Raw genomic sequence first — 14807 nt, 5'->3', positions numbered from 1 at the left:
AAGATGTGGCCATAATCCATGAACGAGATCAAAAAACTGTCGTCTGTTTTGTAAAAAGGCTAACGTTTCAGTTTTCTTGTAATCTTTGGGCTATCGTTCTTTGAAAGGCGACGTGGATTGCTGTTGGAACAATTATTAAATTATCAACTCATATAGGAGAAAAATTTGGAAAGATTGAGAAATTCAAAGCAAAAACACCAGGACAAGCAGAGTAGATACAAATACTTTAATTGCAGACGTTTGGCGTAAAAATTATATATAATATAACGGTATAGCTTTTGGGTTTGGTGGTCGATGCTAACCTCCCATCGTTATAGCACCACTCCACAATCAACACTTTGCACGTTTTAAGCTTCCGGGCTTTGCCATTTTTTTCCCGTTCGTTGAATGTCTATGAGAATATTTTCATATTGTTTTGCTATAACAAAGTTAGCACCGTTTATCGCTCCCCACAGTCATTAACAAAAAATAAATAATTAAAACTCATTTTCGATGCGGCTGAGTATGGGCCTAGTTATTAATTCGATCAAATATATCATCAATTCGTTCGACATTGTTCACATAAAAAAGCAGCAATTACAGTATCTTCTGCGTTTCGACGATTCGTGGCTTGTCGTTGTACTGGTCGTCCCGGTCCATCCACAAGTCATGACATAATAGTCACATAGCCTACCTATTTTAAGAAACATCGGTAAATTTATCCTACATTGTTAGTTTTTAAGCTCTTTAAATGTTATGCTTATGTATTATCGCCTATATCTTTATTGTCCTTATAATGGTATTCTGTAAAGTTCTCATATAAAACTTGCCATGTTCGGTTTTCAAGGTTAAAGCTTAGCTTAAAGATTTCATGTTTCAAAGCTGTTATTTTCAAGCTTAAATTAGAATCAAGAACGAAAAACAAATGTTTTCGGTCATATACTTTATTTTAGGGAACAGTGATTGTTTACTTCATCTGATGATAAACTGGATTGCTGCACAAGTGTTAAATCAGCTTGCTTACAGGTGTCGTGCCAAATTTAAACCCCTTGCCGAGTATGGACCCTCTTTGTTATGGAAAAAGATATGAAAGTGTAGGTTCTATTGACAATTGCAGCGAAGAAACTCCAGCTAGTTTTGTATCTTCTTCTTCACAAATCTTCCAATGAGTTAGTTACTGGGCGATGATGACTTGGATATTGTGTCCAGGCGTAATTGCATGTTAGCAATTTCGCTTACAGGCAGTCGCTCTCATAAGCTATTGCACTCGAAGAAATTACACTGAGATTACTTCCATTGAATATACAGTCGACTCCGCTTAATTCGGACACTTTGGTTCCGCTCAGTTTTGGCCGAATTAAGCGGAGAAACGGCTTTGTCCGAATTAAGCGGAAAATCAATTGTTCATTTCATGGTCATGCGTAAAGGCAGACAACGCATTTAAAATACTGTACTGTTGCGTAATAAATGAATTGCACCTGCGCTATACTGCAGTAATTGGCACTGATCGCATAAAACGCACAAGACTAAGCTACGAGTAAATGAGTACGCATAAAACGCACACGATGGTCGCAATGGTACCGAAGTAAAAGCGACTATGAAGCTGGCACGGCGTTATATGAGTTCATTGTCGATTGTTACCGATTAATCGTCATTGTTTCACCATAATCACTCATAATGCAACTGCGTCTTGTGTTAAAACCAACCAAGTACTGTTTATTGTTTCATAACCTAACGATGTAACGATAGGAACTGCGAACCTGTGTCCGAATTAAGCGGAGAATTGTCCGAATTAACGGGAGTTTTTTACGTTCAATTTTTACTTTTGTTCCGTTCCCAAGCATTTTGGCCGAATAAAGCGGTTGTCCGAATTAAGCGGATTCGACTGTTTCATATGATAAGCATGAAAGTAATTTTATAATATATCAAAGTAATGTCCACGGACATATACAAAGGCATACACCCGACGAGATATCATCACAATATTAAACAAATGCAAGACAATGCTAGACTACGTTTAGCAGACAAAAGAAACAAAATCTGTAATCTGTCAGCCTAAAATACTGACGTCACGTTTACAAAAAAATAGCGCACTCTTAGTGTAGGTCCTAGTTTCAAAATAAACCTTCGGTCCTTGACCGCCTTTTAAAGAAATAGCGCGCTTTCTCACTAGGAATGTGCTATGTATAGAATAGTCTACTTGTTCAATTTTATCGTTTGCTATCGATACGAATAAGTTTGCAATGGAATCGGAAATTGTTGTTGTTAACTTACATAATATTCCTGTTGAGTGTTCACACAAACCCTGATACTTTTCATCGCGGCACATTCATAATGAGCAGAAAGCATTTGATAAGTATTTATTTTTAATTTTAAACGACACCTCACAAAGCATAAGCTACTGATGGATAAAGTAAGAAGAGTAAGTAAGAGATCTTACCGAAGCTAAGCTAATGTTATCGTATGTTTGCGAAATTATGTTAACTATATAATGTTATAAATGTTATCGTAATTTACACATAAAGAGTTGACTCGGTAGCTGAATGTTTTGAGCGCCCGCCTTGCAAAAAATGCGGCTTGTGTTCCGTGTTCGATAATCCCTGGCGCGTCATGCTGCATTACGTGCAGACTCATCTCTTATGCATATTTGGTAGCTGCGCCATTCTTGATGGACTTAGCATGATGTATTTGGTGAAATAGAATAAAATCCAAGGCATTCAAAATCTAAAACAATGACAGAAGTTGAAAATAAACAATAAATCAATGAATCAATGCACTGGCAAAAATGTTTTCTAAAGATTACAAGAAGTTCTAAACGCAACATGATAAAAAATTTTGAAAAGTTAATAGTATACGCTAAATAACTTAACACTGCCCCCGTATAATTGAGGTTTCAATTGAGAACAGACATGGAAAAATGATCGCGCGAAGCACAATCTTTTTCGGAAATTAGCGTCCCGTTACTCAGATTTCTTATTCCGTAAATTAGTGTTGTCCGATAGAAATGCAGTTTGGTTAGCTTGGTTGTTCACCAAGCTGATATTCGGCCATTAATTCTGCACTGGAGAGAGCATTTATGGTTTTACTTTTATTTTGTATAATGTCCGGTTGGATAGTAGACTATGTTGGCGTTGTTGAGTAGGCCTATATTTTATGATAAACTTTCATAGGCTACCGGCATAGGCCTAGGCTTCCAATCTTTTATTAGCCTACTCGCATTTGGCCTAAAAGTTTGTGTAATTTTGTTTCATTCCTCAGTTATTATGGTAGCCGAAAGGTATCAGTATTGTTTTACAAAATGACTATCTTACCGGCGTCCTACGTCCGTTTACAGAAATCGGTGAATCACAATACGGTTGTAATAGATTGAGTCAAGCTTGTAATGAACTTGAGTTGCTGGTCACAAGTGTCCAGATAATCCAACCAATATTATGTTTATAAGCTTGGTAAGTAAATGAACCGACTATATAATGAGTCTCGATTCTCCAGTGGTTAATATCTTTTCACAGCCTGGTTCATCTACTGATGTAGAGATAGTTGACCAAATCCGATGATATTGAAATATCAGCGTCAACTTTCAATTACGATCAGGTTGCGTCTTATAATAAGATGACTGATAGATCTTAATTCCACTCGAAAACTTTTCTTTCAATGGTTATATTGATAAGTGTAGCTTATTGAATTCTTGATAGCTATTGACTTAGCGGAATCAGAACAAGTGCATGAATGAATAGCTGAAAGAATGAATATACTGACAAAATGTACAAATATATATACGTACTACGGCAATAATCGACATGCTTTTCTCATGCACATCGGAAACTGGTCATAACAATTCGTTGATAAATTTGGTAGTAATTTCCTGACAATGATCCGAGAAAATACACTGAAGCTTGAGAAACCTGGTACTGAAACTTTGCCAGATTGTTCAACTACGTCATTTATACCAATAATGCTATATGTGACTTATGATTGTGACATAAAACTATGGAGAAAAGAAATCTGAAAACCATATTTCGCACATAACTACTCCATTTCAACCAACATCAAATTCAATATGTAATTGATTGCTAAACGGTGACCAGCAGATTTTTGCTGATGGGTTAATCATCTTCATTTTAGACGTAGTGGTTAACGATGGGTCTCGTATGCTGGAGGTGTCGGGTTTGAATCTTGCTAAATTGTTTGACTTCTTTTCTTTTTACAAATTTATTTTACATTTAATATAGTCATGGGAGGTGGTAGTTTGGGGTCTAGTGCAGAAGTGCACAACCAAATGGCGTCAAAATTTGAGAAGCTGGTGTTTAGCATACAAATGCATCCTGCAGTTGTGCACTTCTGCACTAAACCCGGAGTTTGGGTTGGAGAAGATTAGTTTTGAAATTGATGTAGAGTTCAGAAAAAAATTGTCATTTTTAGTTGGAAAACGCTGTTTATTTCAATTTGCATTTCAAACTCAATTCACTGCCTAGTGTATTTACCATTTACTGTGTTCATATTTTCTTACTTTGGTAAACGGCGGCTGGTAAAATAACTGTCTACTTCACCGACTGCCGTTTACCGAAATAAGAAAATACCAATTGTGTAACCACGCAACTGGCTAGTTGTTTACCGAAGTAGCGATTTTCAAATTCGGTAAATGGCTAGTTGGTGAAATAGATGCTGCCATGATTTTATGTTAAACTGCATTACAACTGATTTTTTGTCACAGAAAAATCCAGTTGGGAAACGCTGTACTAATTGAACTATAGGCTTATATTACATAGCCCTACCGTATTTTACATTGTATAGCTTTATTTATGTGGCTTTGAAATTGATATATAGTCCGTTTAAGAATTGCCGTAATACAGGCAAAACTATGAAGATGACTGAGGATGTTTCTTGTAAGTAGAAGTTGTCTTTCTGAAATGATATTTTTAAGCCATTGTTTTAAAAAATTGGTTACAGTATCATATACATGAGCTTAATCTATAGTGAAAAATGTGGCAGTCAAACCTTTTTAACTTCACGCCGATTTATAATAAATAAACCAAGGAAAGTTGGTTTTTACATACCAAATTATAATAAATATACAAAGAGTTAAGGCTTCAGTGCACGCCAGCATGCCAAAATTTGCGTTTTTGTACTCATGATTTCTATTCAAAGACCGCCGTACTTTCCAGTTAGAGAGAAGACAAAAATGTAATAATTTTAAAAAGAAAACTAGAGGGATAAAGCAGTGTTTTGTTTCTTGCAAAGTTTTATAAAAAGAGATGAGCTGACAGTTAATGTTGTAGTATTTTATGAAATCACATAAACATTTTTGTAAAATAGTATACTAGGCCGTTATCTACCTATAGTGATAACTAGCCTATGATATTAGAGTGATGGCTGAGCTGTTAGAAATGTACATTCAATTTTAGGACACTGAGAATGATTAATTTCTTTTTTATTTTGGGATCAAGTGAAAAATTCTCTTGCAAACTTAATTGTTGGCTCAGACTGAATTTTACGTTGAGCCTGAAAATTAAATACAAAAAATAACTGCAAAAATGTAAACATAGTTGTAATGTGTATGTGACAGACAGGACAATTTGAAAGTGAAAGATGAGAAAATATCTTTAATTATTTTCTAATTGATTAATTATTGCTTGTCAACAAGTTTCACGCAATTGTTTCTGTAACAAATAAATCCAATTATCTAGTATGTACAATGTATTAACATTGCTCCTTTGGTTAACCAATTTCACCATAGCAAATGACAACACTTTGTATCTACACATGTAGCATCTCGCTTGCCTCTGCCATTTTGAGAAGGCACCACAAATGCAAATTCTATGCATCTTATTAGTGTATATACTCGACGATAATAACTACCGAGGTATGAGTCGGCCGCATCTCTTTGGATATTATAAAATGATCAGCGAGCCCAATCGCTACACATGGGAGTCATCATTACCCAATTACAATAAACTTTTGTGCAGTTTCATTAAGATATGACCAAAAAAAACTGTATGGTACCGTAACATCCCACGTAAATACACAACATATAAGTTTGCATCTTGGATAAATATGTAAATATTAATAACACATTTTGGATTTCATAAACTTTTGAAATAACCCTGAATCTACTTCAAAGCAACCTGTAAAAACAAGCGATCACTAGGTTGGCAGTTCTGCGCTTTTTAAGGCAAAGCATTAGAAAATCATGAATATGATTCATGAATCATTAATACAACTTTGCCTGACACACATTTTCATAAATGAGTTAGGCAGACTAATCCTTTTTGTGAAATTTTTTCACTCTCAATGCAAAAAATATAATAAGCAAATGTTGACAAAACGTGTCGTAAAGTTGTATTTTGTTAAAACTGTTTGAGTTGTTTTTGTGACTGATAGAACAAATACTTCTAATTTATTTTAAAGTTAAACCCAAATTTTTCACGAAAATGGTAATGCTTGATATTTTCCTGCATACCATAACTTTCATGAAATACACTTGAAATTAAAATATTTTTTTATGTAAGGAGAAACAGGATAAATCAGAATTCCAAAACAAGTTTTTTTATGAAATTGGTACACCTTAAATTCAGTTAAACAAAACACAAGAAACAGTACAATCTAAATTTCCAGTATTGCAACATTATAATCAGAGTAATCATTAGCCAATCTCTTAAATAATGTAGTACGCATACAGTTGACTCCGCTTAATTCGGACACTTTGGTTCCGCTCAATTTTGGCCGAATTAAGCGGAGAAACGGCTTTGTCCGAATTAAGCGGAAAATCAATTGTTCGTTTCATGGTCATGTGTAAAGGCAGAAAACGCATTTAAAATACTGTACTGTTGCGTAATAAATGAATTGCAGCTGCGCTATACTGCAGTAATTGGCACTGATCGCATAAAACGTCTTCGTTTACTTTAGTTAGCAATTTCACTTTTTGTGCTAAACTTTTCTGTACCATTCTGTTCTACAAGATGGACGCAATTGTACCGAAGTAAAAGCGACTATGAAGCTGACATGGCCTTATATGAGTTCATTGTCGATTGTTACTGCATGGATCGTCATTGTTTCACCATAATCACTCATAATGCAATCGCATCTTGTGTTAAAACGAACGAAGTACTGTTTATTGTGTCATAACCTAACAATGGAATTGCGAACCTGTGTCCGAATTAAGGGGAGAATTGTCCGAATTAACGGGAGTTTTTTTACGTTCAATTTTTACTTTTGCTCCATTCCCGAGCATTTTGACCGAATAAAGCGGTTGTCCGGGTTATCCGGTGTCCGAATTAAGCGGATTCGACTGTATGTATATAATCTAATTTTTATTTAATTCTTGATATAGTTTAATTGTTTTTGTGTCAGATCTTGATGATGCCGATCGTGAATTACTAAGAGAAATATGGAGAAGAAAAACAATACTCCTGGAGGAGATACAGGTAATTATTCATAATTGGCTCTCCATGAGGCCTGAAAAGATATATATACAGTATATATTGTAAAATTCTAGGCACCAGTTCGATTTCTCCCTTAAAGTTTATTTACTTATTTGTAATCATGTGTTTCTGTTTAGGCAAATTATCTTTAAGGTAGCTGCTTGTGTGGCGTGTTAATTTATGAAAGTGGTTGTATGCGTTTTTGTGGTTCAGTAATGTTTTGTATTCTTCTCTGAGTTGACTGCTGCAAGAACCATAGTTGTAAAATTATCCTGTTTTTGTTGCCCGGTTTGTACATGGAGTGTTTTTTCTTTTCCATTAGTTTTCGGTTGCAATACAAATCATTTTTGTAAGTGTGCATAACAAAGGCGAGAGAAACAATTAGATTTCAGGGACGGGGCGCATAAACAACTATCAGTATTTCTGTAAATTTTCCACAAACGCCAGCTGTTGCTTGACGGAATGGCGAATTTTCCAGGTATTTATCTTTGAATCATTCTTTAAAGCGATGGGCAAGTGCTAACACAAATCCACCATCACTGTCACCATCAAATCACCATCAATCACTAAACAAAATGTTTTCAACAAAGTTTAGTCATTAAACAATTATTGCTAAGTAATAAGGTATCGTAAAAAATGAAAATTTGCCGCTAATTACGACTTAGCTGATGTGAAATGTGAGGTCACAATGTGAAATTCTTGTGCAATAATGCTGGTGTTTGATTACGCCTGAATATCCTGTCTTTTGTAAGCGACAAGAATTACTAGTTACAGTTTATGAGTGCTTAAGTGCATAACATTAATATATTCTCTTAGTTAGATCTAATCCAACTTAACTTTTTTACTGGTAAAGAAAAATGCTAAGCTTTGACTCATCGAAGTCAGCTTGCTGAATATAAGCTCACCTGAAACTAATCGTCTGCCTGCGACTAAGCACTAGGGTCACTCCATGCAATACATATTAACAAAAACTAAGTTGATATCAAAAACAAAAATCTCCTAAATAGGCTAGCATGCTACTAAAAATATTTTATTATAATGGTTTGCTAAATTAAGAAACGATTTATTTTGATTAGCTGTACTTGTACACTTACGCAAATATAGTCTACCAAGTTTATTGCATGGATTATATTGTGATGCAGTGTTATGAATTTTGTTGAACCCAAGTTATTTTGTTATCATTGATACAGAATTAGTAGTGAATATTCGTGTGCAGTTCAAGGCTTTTTTGTAGCATAAGGTTTTCAAACCAGTCTTTATTCACAATAAAAAATGCAAGGCTCCCTGAGTTCTCGCTCTTTCTTGTTAGATGTTTGTAGTGATAAATTTGAATTTACATCAAAAAGTTAAAATTTTTAAGAAATTCTTTTTATGTTTTTTTGTGTTAGTTCTATTAGAATGTTGTTATTGCATTTGCATTTTGTCCATCTGTATATATATATATATAAATATATATCTGCGATTTACGAAGTCAGTTTGTCAGTCAGTCACATACAGGAAAGGCTTTTTTGGGCGCCGCGTTTACAGGTTCCAAATTTTCACAGGAGGTACAACCCGATACTGGTGACTTGTCAGATTTGTTTCGGGCATTGTGATGTAAAATTGTCGCAGTGTAAAGTTTCTGGTCAAAAACTTTGTTTTCTCTATAAGTTTGTAAATTTTTTTTATTTGTGAGTTTCCTTGCAGGTTTTTCGTAAACCTGACAGCAATATCCAAGGAAGAGCGGAAAACTTACACTGAGTCATGTGACATCTTAATGTCACAATGCTCGAAATATATTTGGCACGATCCCAGATGTGCCGTGACGCCCTTCGATTTTTTATTACCTTTGAGAGCAAAAAATCGGAATTAAACTTTTCCAACACAGCAAGACATTTTTTTGAATTATGCAATCGCTTTTTTTTTACTGCAGCTACAAGTGAGAAAATCCAAAATTACTAGCCTAACTCCTGCCTTCAAGCTATAACTGGCAAGCAAGCATTGTTGCGACATTTTAACATTCAAATCACACACACGACACACTTCTTGACATCGAAATTGCCATTCTGATTTGATATACTGTATATTGCGTTACCATTGCAGGAAGCTTAAAACCTTAAACCAAAACCTTATGTCACTGTTCTTTGCTGGATTTGTACGATGGCAGAATGCAGTTAATGCATGATAGTGTACGCGCAGCTGCACCTGTACTATTGTATTAAGTAGCAGTAACTACTGTTGTACTGAGAAATTACTTAAACGGCACTTCTTAGTTAGTTGATATTATTTCTGATCGTCTTGTCGGCTGTGTAGCCTAGTGATTGAGTGGTTGGCTGACATCCGTGACTACTGACTGAGTGCACACTGTTTCTCGGCAAGACACTTAAAGACATGCTTAAAGGTGGGCATGAAAATTGGCTTCACTCAGCTTCCCACCCACTTAATCCAACTCTTCTCCGGCAGGCTTAAACTCCTGAATAAACTGGCTTAAGTCCATATACAAAAAACTCTTTTAATTATGGAATTTTTCTTTCAACAGAGATTGAAAGATGAAATAAAAGATGTAGATGTTGAAATAGAGCAAATGGAAGAGGTTGAGGACAGGTAAGAATATTGTGATTAGTACATGCGTATATGTCTTAGAATTGACAGTTAAATATGCTTTAGTGAATGCCACTAATCTATTTCTGTATTCAGGCGTGCGAATACAGAAGCAAAGCAACTTCTCACTGGGTGCAAAAAATTTAATAGTGATGCAAAGAAGGTAAGCAATTTCGCTTTTAAAGTATTTATGTTTAACTTGCTTATAAACAAATTTATAAAATTTAACAATTTTAATTACCTATATTATAGATTTTATTTCTCTGTCGAGTTATTTTCAAATGAGTCAAAATAGGCTAATGAAATCATCTGCTTGTCTTCTATTCACAACTTTTTGAAAATAGGGGATTAAATACCTTGTTGAGCATTCCCTAGTGCAAAACACACCAAAGGATGTGGCAGAATTTATATTTAGTCGTGAAGGTCTAAATAAAGTTGCAATTGGTGATTATCTTGGTGAAAGGTACACAACTCTTCATTCTAATTTTATCTTACCTTTTGCTATTTTTCAAAATGTAGGAATTTAAGACCTTTCACAATTAGTTTGAAATGGTTATTTGTAATTTCACATTACGATAGAACACAAACTGTGTCCTTCAGGTACAGATTAACATGCAGTTGTTACACTTAAGACAATTTTAGGCATGAATTCACCTTGGAAGTTCTGAAGGAATTTTTGCAGCTTCATCAGTTTGGTGGAAAAAATCTTGATGTTTCTTTAAGGTTAGGTTTGATGTGTTACTGTGTAATGATAAAGTCCAATATTTGTTGTGGTAAAGCGCTAACACAGAATTAAGTCAATGTGTGAAGTTTTCTACTTTTTACCTTTGAGTTATATCATTAATATGCTATTACAGGCAGTTTTTGTGGAGTTTTCGACTTCCAGGTGAAGCTCAGAAAATTGATAGAATGATGGAAGCTTTTGCCGCTAGATATTGTGAATGTAACCCCGGTGTTTTCAGTAATCCAGGTATATTATGATTATTGCTTTTCTGAAATATTATCAGACTTTAAAAGCTGTATCTTGGCGTTTCCATTTCCCCAAACTAAACATCTTCTTGTACATCCTGTTACTTCTGTACATTGTTGCAGACACATGCTATGTTTTATCATTTGCTATTATCATGCTGAACACAAGTTTGCATAATCCAAGTGTCAAAGACAAGCCGTCAGTTGAAAGGTTTATTGCTATGAACAGAGGAATCAATGATGGCAAAGATTTACCAAATCAGCTTTTAACTGTAAGTGCCTGTACACTATTCTGTAACAATAAATTTGTTTTTGGTATATTATAATGTATATTACACTTTTTCATAATGAAAAAATTAAGCATAATCAAAGTTGTTTTTCTGTCGTAGATGTTGTATGACAGTATCAAGAAAGAACCATTCAAGATTCCAGAGGATGATGGAAATGATTTAACGAGCACGTTTTTTAACCCTGATCGTGAAGGCTGGCTTTTGAAACAAGGTATGTTCCTAAGTCTAATGATTTACTTTACCATCACTTTACTTGTAAAACTTTGGAATTAGATTTCAGCTTTAGGTTGCATGTTTTCTGGTAGAAATGACTACAACTACCGAAAACTTTTGCTATAGAACTCATATAGAAGTCATTTGCTTTATGCATTTTAAATTTTCTTAACTCTTCTCCATTCATGTCTGTGGTTGGGTGCGTACTTCAGTCCGTTGTTTGGCTTGTCATTGTGTATAACCCATGTAAATAATGATGAATTTTTATGACTTTATCGTATATATAGGATTCAGTTTTTGTAAATGTTTACCTTATTATGTATATTTTGATAAAAATCTTAAAAATTGTAAATTTGGAATTGTTATTATCTGTATGTAATATCTAAATAGCTTCATCCTTTTTGTGCTGTACATACGCATACACCTAGTATGCAAGAACAAATTGATCACATTTATTTATCAAGTTTTATTTATTTTACTGCCTCTAACAACTTTAATATTTGTATGAGGGAAATAATAGTTTAGATAAGACACCCATATCATCATATTTATAATGCTCTAATGAACTTTTTTGTCAATGCATTGCTGGATACGTATAAAGGAGGTATGATATTGGTGTGATATTTTTTTTTGCTCTCAAACCTGGTGTTTTGGATTTCCTTTGTGGTGATTCAGTATCAAATGAAAAGTTTCTGAACATATATGTTTCTTTGTTATGATTGATGTTACTTTAATGTAAATCAAATGTTGATGCTATTTCTGTCAGTTTCGTGCCTCTTGTTCAATTGATGAATGCCATTGTTCTGATTAAGGAAATAGTGACTGCAATTGTCCAATTATGGTTTCTAAAACTAGAGCATGATTTCTCACTCATCAGACAAACCTTACAGCATTTTGCTGTTACAGGTTATAGCATAAAAGATAATTTTAAAATTTACCTTTCACATCTGCATGCAAATCTTCAATGTCCTTCTGACAATTTTTATGTTCTTTTTCATTATTTAATTTTACAACTGTGTTAGTTGTTTAAGGCAATGTTAAATATGTATACTTATGGTAATATGCATGCCAGTTATTTATGTTTAAGCTTTTTTATTTATATATAGGCAGAATGGCAGATGTTATGTTGGTATATTTTTGTCATTTTAAGCTTGGTTTATATGTTTTCTTTTATGAATTTATTTATCTTTTTTGATTTATAATTACTTTTAGATAGGTATTTACTTACAGATGTGGAATTAAGTAGGTCCTTTTTACTTTTAAATATAGGGTCATGTAACTTGTGAAATTAAAAAATGCTTGCTATGGCAGTGTGCAAAGTTTAATTAAATAGGAGGTGTTCCCTGTTATACATTTAATTAAAACAATCCATGTTGTTACATGTAGGTGGAAGATACAAAACGTGGAAGCGACGGTGGTTCATTTTGGCTGATAATTGTTTGTATTATTTTGAATATACATCTGTAAGTTTCAGCCTTTAGAAATCTGAGTAGATATTGAAAAACAACCCTTATTTTTGTATATCTGTCTTAATTGCAGGATAAGGAACCAAAAGGTATTATACCACTTGAAAATTTGCAAATTCGGGAAGTAACTGATCAAAGAAAACCAGTAAGTGGCAAAAGTTTCTTCATTTTCCGGGTTTTGCTATGAGCTATATATGACATATGCATCTGCTATGCATACATTGTGAGATGCAAGTAATTCATGTTCAAGTAGGAAAGGCACTGAACTGCATATATTTCATTGTTGTCTCTTAGGACATCTTTCTTATTTTGTGCGTTCAACTACTGTACTGCTTATAGATGATAATTATAATTGTCAAATTTCTTGCTAAAACATGATTGCACTGTGTAAAGTTAAAAAAGTAGGTCATGGGTTCAAGCAGATAATTATGATCTTTATACTAAGGATGTTTTATTTTTAGAACTGTTTTGAAATGTATCTGCCTGAAGATGCCATGGTTCATACTATAAAAGCAGCTAAAACTGATTCTGAAGGCCGTGTAGTGGAAGGTACCATTTAGTTCTTGAAACATTATATGTTTTTGACATACCTATTAATTAATTATGCAATAAATGATATTACCATATGAATTAGGGTTAACCATTAACATTGTACAATTTAGGCAAACACACTACCTACAGGATGTCTGCAGCAACACCAGCTGAAATGGAAGATTGGATAACATCCATACGGTAGGTGTACTGTTGTTATAACTAAGATGCTTGATAAGGTTTTTCCTTTACTAAGCAGCATGCAATCATTGTGAGACCCTCATTATTTCATAAATAAGTATATTATGTAAAGGTTTATGACTGATAATGTTGTTTTAATGAATTGATTACCTGAATTACAATACTCCAACCACATAAAAAACTAATGCACCACGGTTCACTTGATGCTATGCATATATGGCAAAAACGTTGGATACTCATATAAAATTGTCATTAGGTCACATAACACTGATATGTTAGTAGGCTACTACTGCAATGAGTCATTGTTTCACGAAAGTATTAGTAGTTGTTGAATTGTTAGATTATATAACTTGGGGAGAGTTGAAATGGCTTTTCCATACCAAATTGTTGCAATAAGAACAGTGCAGAAATATTCATATTGTATTGAAAACTTGTTAGATTGTGGCTTAAATCGTGTTTGCTTGTTAGTTTATTGGGGTACAAAGCATTTTATTAATATTTAGTGTGCCTATTGTATTGTTGTCAGTCATAAATTGTCACACACTATTATCATTTCGTGGCAATATATTGTGGTATGACATAAATTCTATTCCTTTGCTGCAGAAAGAGCATCAGTCAGGACCCTTATTATGACATGATAGCAGCCAGAAAGAAAAAAGTTGGAAAGGCAAATGAAGCGAATCAATCATAATGAGTTTTTTTACAACCTGTGGTTGTTACTTTGCTCATGTTCTGTTAATAAGTGCTTTTATGTTACCATTATGTTACGTTTTTTAATAACAGTATTACTAGTGTCTGATCAATACAATTTCGGAATAAAATGCTTTGATAGTAGTATAAGAAATAAAATTACTATTATTTGTAATCACGCCAGTAATCCTTCTGAAACGATTCCCATGCGAACTTATTATACATCTAATATTTGTTATTTAGAGTTTTATTTGGCAGTGATGGTTACATTTAATGGTTTTGCACATATGCCATTGTTGATATAAATGTGGTATCATATCCTAATCCATTTTAACATTTTTACAGTGAAATTTGCTTTCATCTATGAAATAAATATGCAGTGGATTTAATATTGTCCTTTATGATATCCTTAAATTTTTCTGCATATTACATATGCATTTACTGGAGAACATGACTGCTTGTTGACTGAA

General features: G+C 33.8%; 1 protein-coding gene across 1 annotated transcript; it reads left to right on the top strand.

Annotated features, from left to right (window-relative positions):
• The first annotated feature begins 4653 nt into the window (after window positions 1-4653).
• On the top strand, window positions 4654-14726 carry LOC143446335 (cytohesin-1-like). The gene is made up of 14 exons (XM_076945928.1): window positions 4654-4862; window positions 7327-7400; window positions 9916-9980; window positions 10074-10140; window positions 10322-10440; window positions 10620-10700; window positions 10835-10947; window positions 11070-11218; window positions 11336-11447; window positions 12836-12912; window positions 12989-13060; window positions 13377-13464; window positions 13578-13647; window positions 14251-14726. The coding sequence occupies exons 1-14, from the start codon at window positions 4838-4840 to the stop codon at window positions 14336-14338; spliced, it is 1200 nt and encodes a 399-aa protein (XP_076802043.1). The 5' UTR covers window positions 4654-4837; the 3' UTR covers window positions 14339-14726.
• Window positions 14727-14807: the final 81 nt, after the last annotated feature.

The sequence above is a fragment of the Clavelina lepadiformis genome, chromosome 2, assembly GCF_947623445.1.
Source record: "Clavelina lepadiformis chromosome 2, kaClaLepa1.1, whole genome shotgun sequence".
Lineage (NCBI taxonomy): Eukaryota > Metazoa > Chordata > Ascidiacea > Aplousobranchia > Clavelinidae > Clavelina > Clavelina lepadiformis.
Note: the sequence above shows the minus strand (reverse complement) of the source record. Positions and strands in the feature narration are given on the sequence as shown.

Excerpts from the sequence above, each read along its gene's own strand:
- LOC143446335 (XM_076945928.1), top strand. The coding sequence starts at position 4,838 with ATGAAGATGACTGAGGATGTTTCTT. Across the intron at positions 13,465-13,577 it reads TGAAGGCCGTGTAGTGGAAG|GCAAACACACTACCTACAGG; the intron begins GTACCATTTAGT and ends TGTACAATTTAG. Across the intron at positions 13,648-14,250 it reads GATTGGATAACATCCATACG|AAAGAGCATCAGTCAGGACC; the intron begins GTAGGTGTACTG and ends CCTTTGCTGCAG.